Source organism: Atractosteus spatula, chromosome 2 (genome assembly GCF_055471065.1).
Source record: "Atractosteus spatula isolate fAtrSpa1 chromosome 2, fAtrSpa1.hap1, whole genome shotgun sequence".
Taxonomy (NCBI): domain Eukaryota; kingdom Metazoa; phylum Chordata; class Actinopteri; order Semionotiformes; family Lepisosteidae; genus Atractosteus; species Atractosteus spatula.
The window spans coordinates 60,958,937-60,980,083 of record NC_142707.1 but is presented as its reverse complement, the minus strand read 5'-3'; the positions used below and the strand labels follow the sequence as shown (position 1 = coordinate 60,980,083).

At 38.2% G+C, this 21,147-nt stretch overlaps 1 protein-coding gene across 1 annotated transcript; it reads right to left on the bottom strand.

Moving 5' to 3' along the window:
• Positions 1–1,291: 1,291 nt before the first annotated feature.
• LOC148839998 (uncharacterized) lies at positions 1,292–20,145 on the bottom strand. Its single transcript, XM_088905115.1, has 3 exons — positions 19,510–20,145; positions 10,768–10,945; positions 1,292–10,319 (listed from the first exon to the last, which is right to left on the bottom strand). Exons 1-3 carry the CDS (start codon positions 20,143–20,145, stop codon positions 3,394–3,396), a joined length of 7,740 nt encoding a protein of 2,579 aa, XP_088761241.1. The 3' UTR covers positions 1,292–3,393.
• Positions 20,146–21,147: the final 1,002 nt, after the last annotated feature.

Sequence of the window (21,147 nt, the reverse complement as noted above, 5' to 3'; positions counted from 1 at the left end):
AAAAAAACAATTGATACATACTGTACGGTTTTGCCAAATGTGCAGAGCATCACATTCAATGGCAGATTATAATATTTTGATAACATCTGGTGTTCAATTCAATCAGAAATTATCGCACCATAGTTTTGTATGTTTTGTTTGATAAATCGTACTGACTCTATTGTGTAAAACTAAATCCCACAGGATTTACACCACACCTTGCTGTGCAATACCATTCACACAGTTTTATTTATGGATGAAGAGAAATACCTACATCACACTACCAAATATCCTACTCTGTGAATTTTCAGGATTAGAACAAAAAGATGCATGTTATAGTGAGCTAAGGCATAGCTTTTCCTTCTTATTTAAAGGCTTCTGTAGTGGTAATGTGTACATATGTGTTTTCCAGAACTGTTGAACTGCTACAATGTTCTATGAAGCATGGTTATTTCACTGTTTATGTGTCATTGCACGTTCAACAAAAGAGAACAAGAAACTATTTGACTTAGTATTCATATGTGAAGTTTATGGAGGTCAGCTTGGTTTCATAGCAGTAATTTAAATAGTCATATGCTGCTAAATTACAGCACTAGTGTGTAACTGCAATAAATGTTGAAGCAAAATTGAGATGACTAATAAATCAAAATGACTTTAAAGTGCATGATTTAATCACCACAAGACGTGCACATGCTTTTATGTGCACGTATATGTTACACAATATACTCCTAAGAACATAAGGATGTTATGTTCAAAGGAGGCCATTTGGTCCATCTTTTTCATTTATGAAGGTTTAAACAGAAGTTTAATTGTATAAATATCAAACTTCCTGCTTGCAAATTTCAATTTCACATCCCTCCCTCTACCCCTTCTTCACCCTTGAAGCAGCTCCCTAGCTCATCCTAGAAATTACTGTATATATTCTGTCAATATGGAAACTATTATCCAGTTCTTCTATACAGTACATGAAGTTTGTATGTACAGTATACTGTATGTCCTAGTAAAGAGATTTGTGTATTGTCTCAAATATTGTGTCATGTTTAAATTATAAATAGAAATAACTAATGACTGAATAATAGGTTTTATTAATTAGATGTTATTATCTTTAAGAAAAACAATGCATTTGTTCTGTTAAATGGGAATGATCACTGTTATTAACTGTAATTTCACATTAAAATAAAATGAAACATATATACTGTATGACTCTAAATATTTTGTACCTTCAATGGAAAGTGGAAAAAGCAGTACATATATATTGTAAGTCTACAAAATCTTTAAAAGGATATACAAACAGTATATAATTCTTCAGGAATCAAATTAATTTATAGATTCAGTTTAATGGAGGAAATACAGCTAACTGAATCTACACTAGTGTAATCCAAATCTTTAGGACAATGAAATGTAAAATTAAATACAGATCAATACATTAATAATGTAAATTAATTATGCTGTACATTACATAATCAGTGAATTCAGCTTGTCCTTAAAAGTGCTTATGACAGTCCTCCTTCAAATAACCCCAAAAAGTATAAAGATAAAAATAAATGATGAAAAACTGATAGCAACATATCATCACCGAAAAGTCTATGTTTTTTTTCTCTTTTGTTATAATATTGTTAGTATTCAGAGGAAGCCTGACAAAGTGTAGGTGCACCTAATTTTGGTCCATTTGGCCAAGAACATTTAGAGAACATATTTGAAATTTGCTTGATAAATACGATATGGCAACAAATTCATATGACCAATCCATGTGACAAAGACTTAAGTCTTGGACACAGGGTATCATTTTACAGTTTCAGCTGTAGCTCCATGTGAGCTCTAGGATTACATGAAGTTTCATGATTCTATCAGATTGTACTGTACCTTTACTGTGACTGCAAAATTGGCCAATGGCTTCAAATGTACTTTGAGGTTAACTTTCCACAGAAAAACTATTGACGTGCAACAGAATTCATGCATAACAAGTTTAGCAACATGTGAGTTTATAGTTTGTTCAAGGTGTCCAAGTGTCTTCTTCAAAGTCAAACGTGATGACAAAACCTTGTTGCTTATCACCTTTTCATAAATGAAGTTTTACCATGCACATGTTGTGATGTGGCCACCAAGTTTCAAGTCTCGAAAATGTTTCGCAGAACATCAATTTTCAAAAGTCCTCAAAATGTGAGTAAACAGCAATATGGCAACCAAATTAGGTTTGGCTTTTACTCTGACACAACATTTTAAATCTTGCCAGATTTCATCTGGGGAAATTTCATATGAATTTAAGTAGAAATACTCTAAATGTTAACATTAGTGTTCCTTCAATTTCTTTGTTTGGTGGTCTAATAATTGGAATAAAAACAATATGATTACCAAACCTTCATTACTTGACCACTTAATAAATACATCTCACTATATATTATTATTTCAGTCTCAGTTTTACTAACGATTTATGAAAAAAATCATTAACACTGCAATGTAGTGTAATGTAATCAGGACCAAGTACTGATATTTATTTTGTTGTTCTTTGTTGTTTTGGGAGGGCACTCAGAAGGCCTTTATTGCACTGTTGAGTGTGAAGTGTGTCAATTAGGATATTGCATATTTGTAATTACTGTATATGTTTTTGAATGGTGGAAAAATATACATTTACAACTGCTCTCCATGTACTCTAGGAGTTTATGAATAAAGATTGAGACAAAATATATTTTAAAAAACTACTGTATACAATCCTAGTCCAGTTACAGGTTTCATCAACAGTGTCCTGAAGAGATATGTTAAAAATATACAATTTTTATAAACAGCACTTTCATTGCCACTCAGATATACAGTACTTATACCCCATTAAGCCTTTTATACAAGTATACATTTAAAAATGTTAAACAGAAGCTATAGAGAACATACTGTATATGTGAGTCAGTCCTCATAAGATAGCACAACAGAATAAAATTATTAGAATGCCATGCAAAGGCTATTGCTATAACTATTTTAAAATCCTGTAGAAGAAAAACCATAACTTTCTTCTATCTTCAGCCCCTTTCTTCTTAAATATATATTTTAGGCTGAAGACTTAATAAGTGAGTAAAACATTTGTCTAGTAATTCAGTACAGCAATTCAACTTCCAGTTATCAAACATTACTAATAACTGTTAACAGGTTTGTCTTTAATTAGAAATAAAATTATTCCTTCCACTTCTATTTACTGTGCTTTAAAGTACATTGATGAAACATATTCTTTCTTAAGTTAATTTCTGGCAAGTTCTCTTTAACTTCCATTTTAGTTCCTAACTACTGTAGCATGAAACAAGTTACTTTCATGACATATAAATTCAAATTCCCAGACAATATAAAATATACATCATGGTAGCATTCATAATAAAATAAAGTGCTTCATGCAATAAGTTTTGGTAATCAAAACCCACACCCATGTTATTTTTAAAAGTCAAAATCATCTTGTTCAAACTCTTTTGATATTCCAACCTTGGCATTTTTGCTGGAGGATTTAATTACCGTTCTTTTTTCTTCTTCACCAGCAGAATATATATCTTTTGTGTCTCCTTCTGGACCAGAACAATCAGATTCCTTATCCTCATCTTCAGTGGAACTTTCAGGATACATCTGAGTGCACTTGGCTCCCAAACTCCCTGAGCTTCCAATGGGACTGTTTGCATCCTTAACTTTCTTCTCCAATTCTTTGTCCATGGATTTTTCCATGGATCCTTGTAAGGACTCGATGGATGATTTTGATATCTGTTTACACAAACTCTCATTTGAATTAGACAATTTCTGATCAGTTAGGTTTTTTTCTTCATTGTTTTCTAGCTCTCCCTCTTTGCTCTCATCTTCTGTCTCCTCATGTGCACTGCAATGTTGATCTTTAGTTTCTACTGCAGCCATTTTTTCAATAATATCTGTTTCAGACTCACTCTCGTTGCTTTCTGAATCTTCTTCACCACCTTTGTTTTGCACTGAAATGTTCTTTTCATTTCCTTTCTGGTCACAGTCATGCAACTTTACAGAGCCAGCAGTGTCCCCTTCTTGAGTATCAGCTACTTTAGTACCACTTTTCCTCAAAAAAGCCTGAAGAAGAATTATTTTTTTAAACAGTCGTTTCCTGTTTCTCTTCTGCTCCTGTTCAAAAGTGTCAATGCCTTCCTGTTGAGCTTTGCTTTCTGCACTTTCTTCATTTTCTGCATTTGTTTCATTTTGTACTTCTGTATCATCTGAATCCTCCAGATCAACTTCTTGATCTTCATCAGGTGCAGCTTCTTTGCTCTCTTCCTCACCCGAGCCTTCTGTTTCATTAATATCTGTGATGACTTTTTCTTTGTTTTGCCCATCTATATCTATATTATCATTTTCTTCCTCTGCCCATGTGTCATTTTCAGCTTGTTCTTCAGTAACTTCCATTCCATCCTTTTCTGCAATTGAATTGCCTTCTTCTTGCTTCTTTTCTTCTTCTTGGTCATCTTTTTGAGCCTCCCCATCTTTCTCATTCTCTTCTAAACCAGTTTGCTCTTTTTCGTTCAAATCATCTCCTTCCATTATCCTTTCCATTTCTTGGTTTTCAGTAGCTTCACCTTTTTCTTCATCTTTTGGAAATTCCTCACTGTCTTCCTTGGTTACCTGTCTTTCTTCAGTTTCATCTTCTTTTTCATTCTCATTATTTATACTTTTTTCATCTTCTTCTGATGCTTTACTTTGGTTTTCCTCAGGTTCCAGGCTTTCTGTGTTGTTCCCTTCTTCGTGGTCAGTTCCCTTTTCATCATTTTCTCCAGTTTCACAATTTTCATCTTGCATCTCCTCCCTTTCTTCAACATCCATTTTGTCTTCAGTAACTTTATCACTTTCTTCTTGACTGTTGTTCTCTTCTACTGGCTGTTCAGTTACATCTTCTCTATCAGCCACTTCATTTTTCTCTTCGGGTGCTTCAGTTACCCCTTCTGCTTCAGCAATATTTGATCCTTCCAAGATTTCTTCATCAACAGTGTCTTTAATTTCTGTTTCATTTTCATAATATTCATCATCTGTTTGTGTTTTTTCACCATCTTCATGCTTTCCTTCAATATTTTCCTTTTCCTCCTCAGCATCGTTATTTTCTACACCGTTTTCATCCTTGTCAAACTCATGCTGCTGGCCAGAATTAGCAGATACCTCTTCCCCAGCTTCCTTTTGCTCTTGAACTTTAGGAAATTCCCTCTTTGTTTGCAGTATTTTCCTTAAATCAAAATCCTTTATGAGCGGAGCATTTGCAATCACAACAGGTTGCACAGGTCTGGACGCCATTTTCTTTTTCATACATGTGTCACATGGGCAGTATTCATCTTCACTACGCTGTTCACTAAACTCAGTTCCACTGTAAGTGTAATTATCTTCACTTCTTTGAAGAGATCCATCAATGGATTTATTATGCATGACCTTTAAGCGTCGACGCCGTTGTTCAGTTTGTACCGTAGACTCTCTTGTCATCGAGTTTTGAGGAGGTCTTGGTAACTTACCAACTCGGCTCTGGATTTTCTTCAGCTCCCTGTCTATACTTGATTGTATCCTTTTGCGAACTTCGTCTCCGAGTTCATTAATCATAGCATCCAGTTGTTCATTATCATCTAAGTTCCACCTCACCTTAAACTCTGCCATTGCATTAATGTAATGTGCCATGAATTGCTTTTCCACCTTCTTTAATAAATTTAACACCCAAACTGGATCAGGATCTTGTGAATGTCTATGTGGTGTCTGTGGTCTGTTTTGGTTTGGTGAGGTCACAGCACTTCTCAGTCTCTCTTCTTCCTTTGTGAATGCTTCTTCTTCCTGTGTGTTTGTTTCTGTTTCTTCTGGTGATGTTAAATTGCTGCACTCATTCTCAGAAGCTTTGGAGGTAGAATTAGGTTCTTTTTTGGTAATGTCACTGATTTGACCATTGTTCATTTTTTCTTTATCCTCTTCATGACCCTGCCTCTCATCCTCTTCATCAGAGCCTATACCTTCATTCTCATAGCTCCAACGAACACGACTAGCTATGTCAGGAGTAGCTGGGTTAGACAATGCAGCTGGTGTCTTTGCAGTTAGCCTTGATTTAGGTGTGGAGAGGCCAGAGTTTTGTTCATCTGCATTCGCTTCATTTTCTTCCAGTAAAGTCAATGAATCATGTCTCTTGAACGTGTGTGTTGGTGTTATTCTGTCTTCCACATTGATTTGTTTTGATGTTAATTCTGCTTTTCTTTCTGACTGTACTACATCCACTACACCAGTTACACTGCTCTTCCCAGATCCTGCAGAGCCATAGCTCACATCCACACCTGAAGATGACCTGGGGTTGAATTCATCATCTGTTGAATGATGGTCTTTAAACTTTCTTGTCAGCTTCACCTGCTGGCCTTCATCACAGGCACCTCCAAGCCAGAGAGACTGAAGAATGTTCATTAGTTCTTTGTATCTTGTGCTTTTTGCATTTGCATCAAGAGGCTCTGTGTCTATCAGCTGAAGGCTAGAAAGGCAATCCAATAGTTCTTTGGCTGAATTGCTGAGTTTTCGTCCATATACTGGGGATACTTCAGGTAGACTGTTGCATCTATCAAGTTTCGTCCCTTGACTTGGATTCAGCAGGACTTTCATAACCTGTACTGAAGAATGACAGCTTTTCAGGAAGGCTTCTTTATTGGGATCAGTGGGAACAGAACTAGCAACCTGCTCTTCAGTATTTGCTTGCTGTGGCTCTTCTTGCTCCTCAAGGCAGAAAACATCATTTTCTTCTTTTAGGGCATGATTTGTTTCAGATACATCTTTTTGTTCTTCCTTGCTTGATTCCTCTTCCTCAGGCTTTCCTTCTTCAGCAGCCAAGACTTCTACTTCCAAAGCTGGCTCAACCATTTTTTCACTTTGCTTTTGTTTTATTTCAAGTTCATCACAGTTTTCATGAAATTCCTCTCCCACTTCATACATAGAAGTGTCTAGTGGTATCTTTCTCAGCCATTCATGGACAACTTCTGCTGGAGTTGCATTTGGTAAACAAGACGGCATTAATTCAGGAACACTGGGCTCTTCTTTCTGCTGCTGTGAAACACTGCATCTTTTCCTGTTTTTGCACCTACTCCAATTGTCACCAATGTTGTCACTGGCATTTTTGCTGCACTCTGCTACTTCAAGAGCTCTGCTAAGTGTTTTGTCTGAGATGTTTGACTTTGATTCTGCAGTAGCTTGTCTAATATTACCATTGTTTTCCCTTAGTGATTCAGTAGCTGAAATTGATTCTGTTTTAATGCTTCCCTTTGATGATCCAAGCAGTATGACAGGCCTTATATTTTTGTGAGGCTTCCCTTTTGGTGGGGTAGGACTATGAAAACTCTGAGATGAAACAGAAATAGGACCTGAGATTTGACTGGAGATTTCTTCAATTTCCACATGTTTTTTTGAACCCTTTTTACTTGGCCTAGTAGATTTTGACATAACAGTGGATTCATCGTCACTTTTAGTATTGGATTTAATATTACTTCCTTTGACATCCAGATATGAAGAAACACTGGAAATATTACTTTGTGGTCTTTGATCATTTTCAGCAGCATTATGATCCTGTACTTTTGGTTTTGCTTTTGCAGAATGACTAGATGTACTAAAAACACACCTTGAACTTGCTGTTGAAAGCCTGTCGTGACTTGCTTTTCTATTCTTGCTGTCTTTCGAATGGCTTTTGGAACCACTGCTTGAGGGTCTCTCATCTTCATCTGGTTCTACAGCCACTGCTTCTTTGGCTTCACTGGCATAGCATGGCTCACTGTAAGAATGATCAGCTTCTTGATTGTCACAGTCCTCATTTCCAATGTCTTTCTCACAAGAGCTTAAAGAAAAGTTTGATGCTTTGCTAGGTGACCGAAGGTCATCATCAGCTGTGCACAGTGTTTCCTTATTCTTACGGGCTGAGCTGCTTGATGACTTAGACATAGATGATGGTACTCTGTCACTGCCACCACCTAAATTACTGCAGGCTTTGCTTTTGCTGGAAGCTTTTGTGCTTGTTGAAAAAGCACTCTCTACCCTCTCTTCAGCTACCTGCTCGGTCTCACTGCCAGCATGTTTTTCTGATATAGATGATGCTGGAGTAATCACTCTTTCAGAAGCACTGCAGTTAGTATTTTGGGACCTTCTGGAGTGTCCTGAAGCTTTAGTGCTCAATGACATAGCACTTCTTGCTCTTTCCTCATCTTCTTCTCTTTGTTCTGTATCCTTGCCAACTAGCATACCAGATATAGATGATGTTGGTGAAGGCCCTCTTTCGTACATTCTGCAAAGATTGTTTTTCGATGTATCGGATTGTCCTGAGGCTCTGGTGATCATAGAGATGACACTTGCAGGTCTGCCTTCGCTCTCTTCTATAGCTTGTTCTGCCTCCTTTCCAACAGCTGTTTCTAATACAGATGATCCTGGTGTAGTTGCTCTTCCAGAAGCACTGCTCTCAACCTGGCTGGTCGTTTTGGATTTTCTTGATGTTTTTGTGCTAGCTGACATCTCACTTGCTACTCGTTCATTGCTGTCTTCTGCTGTTTGGTCTACTTCCTTGGAGGCCGCTGCCTCTGATACTGATGAACCTGGAGTAGTTGGTCTTTCAGAGGTGCTGCAGTGACTTTTGTGTGACTTATTTGATTTGCCAGATGCTCTGGTACTCAGGGACATGGCACTCACTGCCCTTTCATCACACTCTTCTATAGACCCCTTGAATTTTCTAGATTTAGCTGAAGCTTTTGTACTTGTAGACATTGGACTAACTGCTCTTTCATCCTTCTCCTCTGTTGCTTCCATGTCAGGATTCTCTGAAATCATGGATCCTGGAGTACTTGCTCTTTCAGAAGCACTACATTGACATTTTTTGGACTTTCTTGATTTTCGTGAAGATGTGATACTAGCAGACATTGCACTAACAACCCTTATCTCACTCTCTTCTGCATCTTCAACCACTTCCTTGCCAGTGGGTAATTCTGATAAAGAAGATGCTGCTGAAGTAGTTCTGTTTGAAACAATACAATCAGTCTTATTGGAATTTCTGAGTGAATTTCCTGAAGCTTTTGTGCTAGTAGACATAGGACTTGGTGCACATTCATCATCATCATCTACAGCTTGCTTTATGTTCTTAGTTAACCTGCAAGACACAGAGGAGCAGCTTGATGCTTTGCTAACCGGTCTTGGAGATAAATGGTGCATCGCTGATGTTGAATTGTGACAGCTGTTACCGGAACCGTTAGATGTTATACTGGTGGGACGCTCTTCATTTTCAAGTTCTTCTCTTTTATTTCTCTTGCTATTTTGAGAGAGTGAAGATGCTCTGGAAGCAACACTTCCAGCTCTATCTTCATCTTTCTCATCCTGGTCTTCCTTAAGTACTTCTAAAGCTTTGGAGGAATTGCTGATTGAGGACTGGGGTCGTTCATCCTCTTCAAAAACCTTAGTAATTTTCACACCAACTTTATCTTGTACTGAGCTCTTAGAAGAAGCAGAAATGGCACTTTCAGGTCTTTTTTGTTCATTGTCTGATACATGAACTGTTTCAACATTCTCATACTTTCCCTCAGGAGTTGCCGTACTCTTTGACACTGAGGCCTTTGAGCATGATTCACTGCGACTGCAGCAACGACTTATCGTGCAGTATTCCACTCTAGTATCCCCTTCCTCAACAGTGTGTGTAAAGCATGATGATTGTTCTACAACTTGCTCTCTATACTCTTCACTTGACATGGTGGCTAAACTATCCATGGACGCCTTTTTGCATATAATTCTATGAGATGATGCACTTGAACTAGAAGATCTGATGTGTCGTACTGCCCTCTTTGTCTCATGTGCACAATGAGCAGAATGCATGGGATTCTTCCAGATGTCATACTCTTGGCAGTGATTGCAGCAGTTTTGACAATGGGATTCTTCCAATTGTCTTTGGCGAAGTTTTGAGATGTAAGAATCCGCTGCCTCACAGGGACAGAGAGATTCCCCATCCGAACACGTTTCAGAGTTACTTTGCTGAATGGGGCCTAGTTCGTCTTCTTTCTCTAAGGAGCAATCATTGTTGGTTGCCACTGTCTTTTTAATCTCAGTTGACCAATGAAGCATCTCATCATTCAACAAACGGAAACGGACCTTCATCTCCACTGAAAGGCTGCCGTCTTTGTTGACAAGCACTCTTTTTTGTATGTCGTCATCCATCATGGCTTCCTTTACATGTGGGCATGTTCCAGCGTGGGAAGGACAGCCTGTGTTGCCTGGAGACATGTTCAATCCATTGGGAAAAGACTTCTCAGATGACAAAGAAAATCTCATTGACCTGTTGCTGGAATCAGATCTTGGGTGGATTATGCTTTTCTTGGTCTCAAGTCCAAAGTTGACTGTTAAAATATCACACAAACAAAGGAAATGGAAGAAAAGAGAATGTGATATCAGAAAATAATACATATACAGACACTGACAATCTTGAAAAAATGGTTCCAAATGAAGGGTCAAACACCTGACTGCAAATTTGGAATGACATATATAAATACATGAACAGTTCTGGAAAGTACGCATTTTCATTCTCAGACAATCATAATACTGGAAACATATGAGTAATATCATTAATGTTTCTGTCTACCTAACAGTGGTGAGCAGGAAAAAATTGTTTCTCCCAAACAGCCCAGTAATGTTAAAATGTGTTGTTATATTCATCTCTAGTGATTTCACATATAATACAAGGTCACAAAGAAATTGGTTATGTACTGTGTTGAAGTAATTTTGCGAATGCTGTATTGCATGGCCCCAAATGCAGGTACAGTATGTGATAAATTAAAAGGAACCAACCATTTTTCTTGCTTTCATGAGTGTCACTACAGAAGCTTGAGCGGGATCTTGCCCCCAGTCCTGGGAGCTTCTCTTCTGAGTTTTTCCTTAAGCTTTCCACTAAGAGAGGTCGAAAGGGTTCTCGTCCAACACAGACCAACACATTGGGACACTGCATGAGACCCTGGATAGTGTCAATCTGAAATAAAGCATATACATTATGTTAAATATTGCAGACATAACGTGAAAACCATTTATTTTACATTTGTAACCCAGGCAAGAAGTTTTTTTTTATTATTATTGCATTAGACAAGGGAAAAGAAAATTAGACCTGCTTGAGGAAACAAGGGAAAAATCTGAACTCAGATTTAATGTAACGCAACGGGGGCTCAGGCGGGCGCCCTTGCCGCATTAGGTCGGCCCCGCACCGTCCGGGGCTCGAACCCGGGACTCCCACATCACTCAGCAGCAACCCAGCCCGGTGAGCTAAAGAGAGATCTCTCTACAGCCCAGTGGCTGTAGTCCTGCTATCATAGGGAAGGGCGGTGACGTCACCTGCTCTGGTACGCCGGCTCTTACACAGTGCCTGTCGGCCGTAAGCGTTACAGTATTATTAAGCTTCCTATTCTCAAAGACAGTTGTTAATCAAGAGCAGTACTGAAACACACAATAAAAGGTCACATTAAGAGCACAGAGAGACAACAAGGACGGAGTACAACAAAAAGGAGAAGAAGAGGACAAGAGTAGAGAGAAGAGGGGAGTTGGAACTTGAACCTTGCACCAGGCGAGAGCCACTACATCTTGATCATCCAAACAAAACCTGACTGGAGCTAGTTATTGTTACCTTGCTAGATAGAAATCTTTCTAGTTCTGTATTCACAGGGAGTGTGGGTCTCCTGGGTAAAAGATGCCTAGAAACGTCTTTCCTGCTTGAGGGGGCATTTCTAGAATAGGGAGATAGACTCCCATTTATTTTGTGGCATCCAGAGTGCAGAGAGAGGGATTCAACTGCAGGTTGTATTGCATTTATTGAGAAAGGCAGCTTCTCTCTTATTTGGCCTCTGTAGGCATTAAGAGGTAATATTTATTAGAAGTCTGGGGGGTTTCCTGGGTGATTAGGATGTTAGGCCTCTGAAACGCCTTGTTTGTACATAGTGTAAACATAGTAACATGTGTATTGTATGTTTTATTGTGTGTAGTGTAGTTTGTGTCTCGGCATTGTCATAAATATTTGTTTAACCAAGTGTGCCTGGAATATTGCTCTTTTCACCAAAGCTGCGCCAGAAAACAAAGAATTCATATGCCTCTAATTATACCAACTACTTGTGTATATTTTGTAAAAGTCACGTACAAGTTGGGGTTTATAAATTTTTATTTTATGTATTGACACAACCATTCAGTCAATTCCTGATTTTCAACATTTTTAGTAACCCCCCATTTGTAACAATATGTATATACTCTTATTTGTATGTATTCCCTAGAAAAGAGTACAGATTATGGAACGAGAAATTGGATTTTTAACCTTGCTTGCTTGCTTTTTCGAAAAAAAACTGAAAAATGTTGATAATTCAAAAGATTCAAATGTATCAGGTTTATTCTTATATACTATATATAAAAGTAAAAGCTAATGTACTGTAATAGATGCAATGCCCTTAGCTTAGTAAAATTTATTCTGCAGTATACAGTACTAAGAAAATTGTTTAACAGTGTTTTAAGATGTTGTTGTACCACTGTTATAGAAACAAGAAAAAAACAGATTATTGAGGAAACATGAGTATACTTCAGATCACAGGAGCTCACCTCTTCAGCTCTCTCTAAACTTTCTTATTTAGTGTAAAATAATGAAGCAGAATTATTTTTCTTTTATTTCAGACTTGAAGTAAGACATATTTGGTATTTTTCCATTTTTGTGAAACATAATTAATTGCACCCCTGTTCACATTGTTACTGTCTCTGCCTAATCTGTATCAACCTCCTTGTTTTAAATAACACAAAAGAAAATATTTTTGTTATTCCAGGCTGACCTGCTTCTAATATTTCAAAATAGCTCTGGCTTACCCAGGATGAATAGACAGGACTGTGTGCACTGGCTGTTCATCATGTTCTAAAAATAGAGATGCATAAAAAGAGTACCATATCATCCTGAAATTTTGTTTCAGACTACAGTATTTTAAGCAACTACTGTATATAATGAGGAGAGACCTGTGGCAGAAAGGAATAGCATGGGCACTACCTAATTGTGCGGTGATAATATAAGATAAGAAGATTTTATTGTCCCCTGAGGGAATTTTTTTATAGACACCCAGCACTCCTGTACATTTAAATAGAGTACATTTATTACACTTATTTAAACAAAAAATAAGAAGAAAATAAGAAAAACATTGCACATCACTCTATTGCACATGTACAGTAAAACACATAACAACATGTAACATTTATAACACATATTGCACTCAAGTGGGTTGTAAGAGTCAAAATTGTGTTAATCCTTGACATTTGCGTTGACAGCTTTAATGGATAGTGGAACACAGGAACGTTTGTATCTGTTTGACTTACATTTGGGAACCCTAAAACGTTTGCCAGAAGGAAGAAGTTGATATTCAGAGTTGATGATGTGGGAAGGATCTGATAGAATTTTTCCTGCCTGTTTGATTATATATTATTCAAAGATTGTCTGCAGGGAGAGGTGCTGTTTCACTCCCATGACCTTCAAAGCTGTCTGGATGAGGCAGGTAATTTGCGTTTTAAAATGAACTGATAGATTACCAAACCACACTGAAATACCATATCTGATAATGCTCTCGATTACAGCACGGTAAAAGAGTAGCATTACTTCCTGTCGAACCCCAACACTCTTAGTCTTCTCAGGAAGTATAAGCGCTGCTGAACTTTGGAGCAAACACTTCAAAGTATTAAACTTTTGAATATGGTATTAAACATCCTTTTAAGTAAAAAAGCTGAAATATGACTAAACAGGAAGGTGAAACAAAGTATATCTTGCTATTGAGACACTACAAGCTCCTTTATTTCCTTAATAAAGACATTAGGCCTCTACACAAATTTAAACTGTGCTACCACAGCCTGGTTCTTTGAGGTTAGTTGTATAGATTAATTTATTGTTTCTGGCAAATGTGTTCCTCCATGAATTCTGACTTAGAAAGCCATAACTGTATCAGCAATAAAATTAAAAGTGTTGGCAATGATTACTTTTTGGAGGTTATCTAAAAGTGCAGTAGTATTGTTTCCAGAATTATACTCAGAGAACCTTTTTTTGTTTTGTTGTTTCTAAGTTTGCAGGCTGTCATGAATTGATGCTATTGGGCTTTGATGGATGCCAGCGAAGATGGTGATTAAGTCAGAATTCTCCCACACTCTGCACCTGCCCTCTGTACAATTAAGTTGAATTTTAGTTAAGGGCAGTTTTCATGGCTGCACCTAGTACTGCATGCCCCAGTGAATCAGAGCAGCAGTAGAGCCTGGCACACCCTCCCCCAAAGCAATGGGTCAGAAAGGCAGTAAGCAAGTAGCTTCTTACCTCACCGGCCGCAACTGCAGACACCACAAATTCTTTTTGATGGCTCACCATGGCATCTATCATGTCTGCCCAATACACAGCTCTGCTGGCTGTGATATTTTATTGTGGGTTGCATTAGAGGCTCCCTGAAAACCGATCACTAATGGTAAAGCTGTCTGCACCACTCTGTAGTTATCCTGTCTTTCTTTATACACCTGGAGGATTGCAGGTGCTCTGTCAACTAGGAAAGTACAAAGGTGGTCATGATATAGAATCATCAAAGAGTAGAGAAAGTAAACTGCTAACCTTCATTCTCTACCATCTGTGACACCTTGCTGGTAGGACTGGTTGGACAGTAATGGGGATCTTTGAAGTGTGGTTTCAGTGCTTCTTTTTTTCGTATTTTCTTACTCAGTCAAGTCCCTGCCTTTTATGGGTTGCAAATGTAAGAATGTAAGGATCACATTGTGGTTTTTATACCACCATCTAAGCAATCACCATCCCTGGACTGGTCAGGTGACAGGATCTACCACCCATTACATCTCTAACACGTTCACACCTTCTGATTTGGAGCAAACAAATAAATTGCTTAGGAGATTGCTGTTAAAACTGTACTTGATTCTAAAGGAACAATTTCAAAACAGCAGTATATAATAAGAGTATTGTGTAATAGTGGTGTAACATTTCACACAAGTGTCAATTGTTCATTTGATCATGTATTTCCTTGACTAATTTGTTAGCTAAAGCTACCCTTATTTTGATTAACAGTTGACTGTTTTGCAGAAATACTTTAAGTTACAACTGAGAATGTACAACAGAAGGAGCATCTCTTGTTTGCAAATAGGTACCCTGTGAGAAGTGCTCCACCTCCACTATACAGATTGTGTCATTTATGCACACAGGCAAAAGATAACCTCAGCATTTAGTTACATGGCAATTCCTCTTCAGTCTATGTCCTGCGGGAGCAACGTAGTCTTCCTTCACACTGCTGCAGCAGGATCATGCATCGGTTTACCTCCACACTAAGGAGCCCCAGTGGATAGGCTGGGATTGCTCGAAACCTTGTTTTCTCTGGGATGGAACAGTGGGGCAGGGCTAATGGGAAAAGCCATCTTCCAGAGATGATGTGTTTACTGAGATCTCAAAGGGGCTCATGGGGCCAAGATAAAGAGGAAACCCCCAGAGCTGTACCAAAGCTGTACTTTGTCCAGACCTCACATCTTAAATTAGTAAGTTGCTCTGTTACTCAGAAACAAAACAGCATGAGCTCCCAAGGGGGTTAAAGGGACAGTCCCTCTTAATTTACTTTATAATTTTCAATTTAAATCTCATTTTTTAAACAGTAATTTTGACACTAATTTTTTGTCAAAATTACATCTTGATGTTTTCTGAGCTGCACTAAAGAAACACAAATCTGCGAAACAATTGCATAATTACTTTTAGAGTAGCCCTGCTGGGATTCAGCAACCAAAACAGCACCACTCTCACTCAAGGGCTAATGGCTTCTTCCAAACACAATTTTAAGGTACAGTATGTAAGCCTTGGCAACTATTAAAAAAAACTCAATGCAACATTGTGTGCTTCCACTATTTCCAAAGACTACATTTATAAACATATGCAGTATTTAACTTAAATGAACCTGTTTACACAAAGCCTCTGTTGATCTCTCCTGTTCTTAGCACTGACATGTTTCCTTGGAGCAGCTTTAGGTTACTGAAGAAGACATTCACCTCTGCTTACCCTGGCCATGTGAACAACATTAACTACTTACCTCCAATAGAGTCAGCTGACAAGCATCACAGGTGGCTTCAGTGGAGGTTAAAGTTAACTCCCCATTTAACTAAAGGGGATTATACAGTATTTACCGTCATCGCAAAGTAGCGATTTCTACATAGGTATATTATGACATGTACATCTACAGTACCTGATGCTGCTTTTTGGGAAAAGAGAAATTATGTTTTTTTTTCTTAACATCTGCAGGTCTTAATTTTATTTATGCGTACTTAATACCCCACATCACATAATGGGGCAGAGCGGTAGCACTGTGGCTAAGGATCTGCACCTGTAGCTGGAAAGTTGCTGGTTCAAATCCTGTGGCTGGCAGAGGAATCCTCCTCTGTTGGGCCCCTGAGTAAGGCCCCTAACCCCCACCTGCTCTGGGGGTGCCATATAAGTGGCTGACCCTAAACTCTGACCCCAAAGTTCTCTCTCCCCATCTGTGTGCCCCATGGAGAGCAAGTTGGGGTATGCAAAAAGACAAATTCCTAATGCAAGAAATTGTATATGGCTAATAAAGTGATCTTATCTTAATCATATTTGTGAAATTTAGCCATACTGTATGTGCAAGAATGGCATGAGAAGAGCTTAGTTTTCATTACAGTCAGACCTATCCTGAAATTAGTTTGATTAAAAAGTATTTTTTTATTCAGTTAATACACTGTATGACCAATTTGTCAGGTACCATAACATTATTTTCATCTGTATATTATGTATCTTGTATTTTACTTGGTGTAAAACACAACAAAAATATTTGTCAAAGCCTTTTTTATTTGTCCTTCTCCTTTTTAAAAAAAGACTTAGCTTTTCTCTCGATTCCAGTGAATCCAGCCATCACCAGCAAGCCTCCACACTAGCAACTGCAAACACAGAAGTTGACACTTTCTAAACCACAAAAATATTGCCATTCACTGTTTTGTTTGTCCGTGGTAGAGAACCAAGTATTACTGAATTCATTAAAAATACAACATTCAGATATTTGTCTCAATGTATGCCTGAGCCCCAAACAATAAAAGGCCTTCTGTGCAAACTGAATATTTTATTACTTTAGCAATGTTTGTGAGATATTATATATACAAGAGTTTGTATTTGCTGATAGGGGTTGATTGATCTGTTTGATTTGGTTTATATTTCCAAGTCTCTATTGTGATCAAGCTGAAGATGAAGTCTCAGCCAATAGGTCTTAATAATGAATGACCAATGAATGACAGCAGAATTAAGAAATAATATGTACTGTACATCCACCTGAGTGAATTTATTACAAATGAATGGATGTGAAACAAAGGAAAAGCTATACAAGCTACATTAGTTGTGTTTCCATGGCAGTAATTTACTTGATCTGATTTATCTTTTAAAAAAAAAACACTCACTGAATACCTCAGAGTCCTGTAACTACAGAAAGACAGGTATTACTTACAACTATTGTACTGCATATAGCTTACTTATTGTGCTGTATAACAGCTTAATCCAATACAGGAAGGCAGCCAGCAGTGTTACTTAAATAGTCCTTCTCACTGATATGACTTGTCTGAATTGTTGAATTCCTCTGCAGAAAGCATTAACCCTGAAGCATAAGCCTTGCTTATTAACAGGCACAACTCATTTATTAAAAATATGGAATAAAATGTAAATTATATCATCCATATTCCAAAAACAGTGGATATTACAGACATATGGTAATTTATGAAAATTATCTGTATCTTAGATTAATTGGACCGCGCAGTGAAAATGTTGCTGCTTAACTTTGTTTAGACACAAACTAGGGTATGTGGATCTTTTCTGCAATTAATCAAACCTGGTTCTTTATCATGACTAAGTATTTTTTCTGTGTCCTTTTTCCTTCCACAGGGAGAAAAAAACATTTTTAAAAATAAATTCAAAATTCAACCAATTGACAGGATTTCTCAAGTTAAGCGATTTGTCTTAGATTCAGTCAAATACTAGTGATGAAACTAGTTGAAGAATATGAAGGGATAGCGTACTTACTGTACAGTAATACGTGGGTCATAACCCCTCCAGATGAGGAAATGACCGTGTGGTTAGAGATCAGTTTTGTCACATCCCCCCTTCACTTACTGTATGAAGGGTGAGCCAGGGAGAAAATGCTGCAATGGTGAAATTGGAGTGAACAAAGGGCTACTAGAAAAGATACACAGAGCACCCTATGCATCCAGGGAGCTTTTGAGATCAAGAAAGAGGAAGTTTGAGATTGGAATTTCACCTAGTCCTGAACTTCTGTTTTATAACATCACTTACATTAGAACGATCTGATGAATAGGAAGGGATAGCGTACTTAATACTTTGGATTGAACTTGCTTGGCTGAGGGAGTGAAAGCACAGGCTGGGGATCAGTGCTGTCATATCCCCCCAAAAGAATTCCTACAACACAGATGCAAACTGTGAAAACTGAGCTAAGAGCAAGTTGGTTCAACTGCTGTTTCGCAATAACCAAGAAGAACACGCGTGTGGCATTGAATGAATGAGAAGAAAGTATGATGTTGGCTTGAGCTTGATTTATTGAGTAGATTCAGATATATAGTGAATTAGAGTATGACGCAGGGTTGAGCTTGAGAAGCATGTGCAGTATGACGCAGATGATAGAACATGAGTAAGGAAACAGGTGGCCATACTAGAGCATCAATATTAGGAGCCTGATATTGAAATTCTGTGGCGGGCAGCGAATGAATCTGCAGTGACCTGAAAGAGTAGCTTGACGCAGAATTAGGAAAAGAGCTCCACTTGCTCAAGGTTCCTAGATGGAATGGATAAGAACATATTTTGAGAGGAACCCCCAAAAGAAATACCAGCTACATATCTGTGTGGAAGCCTTGGGAGGGGGAAGAGTTGAGGGCTCCTACAACACTAGTTGGACACCAACCAAAGGAAATACTAGAAAAGATGCGTACAGCGCTGTCTGCACCCTTGGGAGCTTGTATGCTTAGGTATGTGTAAGAGGTTAGAATTTGATCTCCCCTCAAACTTCTGTTTAACTAAACCCCTTAAGTCACAGGCATGTCTACATTTTCTAGATAGAACATTACATGAGCAAGGAGAATCACCATGCTGCAGGAAACAGCTTAACACGGAATGGAGCTGTCATGCAGCTTATATAGAAAAAGTCTGAACTTCTCTTGAGATGGCACGAGATTATTGTGACTGGGCATGACAGTGATGAGATACTGGGAAATGTAGGAAATTATGTTAAAAATGTGTGTACATATGGAGATAGATGAGCTATCTAGATTAGGTGATATAAGACAGAAAATGGAAGTAAATAATTAAATTCTTTTTACATTTAGCCATGATTTTTCATTACTAGAAATTTCAAACACAAAGTACTTCAAAGCACTCTTTAAAAATCAGTTGTCATATTTAACCAAGCAAAATCCTAGAAGGGACAATGGACAATATGCTTCAGGTCCTTTAAAAAGATCATGGTCTACACTTGAAAGCACCACACCGAATGCTCTTACCTTTCGCCCATCTAGAGTATAGAGCTTCCTGATGCTGCATTGCATGAGCTCTGAGATCTCATCAATGAAGACTTTGAGGCTGCGAGCAGTTCTCCTGCTCAGGATGATAGATCTCCTGACTGCAGGGTCATTGTTCTTCACCAGCACAATCCGCCTGGGGTGCCTGTGGAAGTGCTGGCTAGTTTGGCTCCCAGGCCCATCATCCAGATGTGACAGGTGTCTGCGTGTGTGGTGTAGATGGTTGCCCTGCCACAGTGTGGGCTTCCTCCCAGGTCCTTCGATGTTGATGGGTTTCACTTGGCGGCGGTCCGAGCAGAGGTAGCACCCCCCATCCTCCAGCTGGTCCAGGTGGTTGATACAGCGTGTGCCGCGGGGGGTGGTGATGGTTCGCACTCCAAAAGGCAGGGGCACCTTTTGGGAGAGGTCATCCAGAAGGGCATCAAAGCACTTAAAGCTGCGTTTGTGGATGGCCATCCTTATGCCACCAAATTGGGGATCCCCACTCTTATAAAAGGTGATCTTCTTGGCGGGGGTGGACACAGTCACATTGGTGGAAGTGCGGTTCACTGGTGGAAGGGGCAGGTCATTGTTAAATGGGAGGATGGGATCTGGATAGCCCAAAGTAGCCCTCTGCATTCTGCCCACTCATTCCACACTATAGAAGAAGAAAAAGAGACAAATTTCAATTATGTAAATTCTAGTTTATTTAGAAAACTAGTCAGTTTTTAGACAATACCAAAATAGAATAATAAGCAAACACTTTAGAAGCAGAAAAGGATGTTTCTAAAAGAGTTAGACAAATTAAAGACTGGGAGAACATCTGGCACTTGATGTGTAATGTAGGAAAATGCAGAATGTTAAGTGCAGCTAACAAAGCATTAACTAAAGATACAAAATGGAAAACACTGAAAGTTACTTATGACAAATACTTTAGTGTTTACGTTATAACATTATTTACATCATCAGGACAATGTGGGGAAGCAGTAACAACAGCAAACAAAATCTTAGGACTTATAGTTAAAGCCGTTAAATTTGAATCAAAGTATATTATGGATTCTGTTTTCCGAGTCACACAAGTATACTGAATTCCTCATAGGCAACGTCCATATATGGTACAAGCCATTCTTTGGGCCAGGGTTTCTCCTGGCTTTTGTGGCATTAAGTGATCAGAGAGCATGTGACTCCACCCTGAATAAGACACTAGCCTAACCCAGCAATGGTTGTCCCCATCTGCTGTAGCTAGGTTGATTGCATTAACTGGGGTAAAGTATCTCACTCAAGATATAATAGCAGGGACCTGAACCCACCCCTGTCAGTTGTGAATCCAGAGATGAGCTGAGTACATTGTGCTACAAAGTTAAAATTTAATATTGTAGATTATGTCAATATACGATATAATATAATATACTATATAATATAATTACAGATGAAAGTAACACACATAGCTTAATAGAACTACAATATTAAGTATCACAAATTTAAAGCCCAGAAAAAGTTACAGTCTTGTAATATCTTTTGATACATGTGCAATAGACATAGAAAATATAATATTTTTTGTATAATCTATGACTTTAGCATTATTGACAATGGAAACTGAAAATATTATACAGTATTTTACCAACACAGGCAAATCAAGCC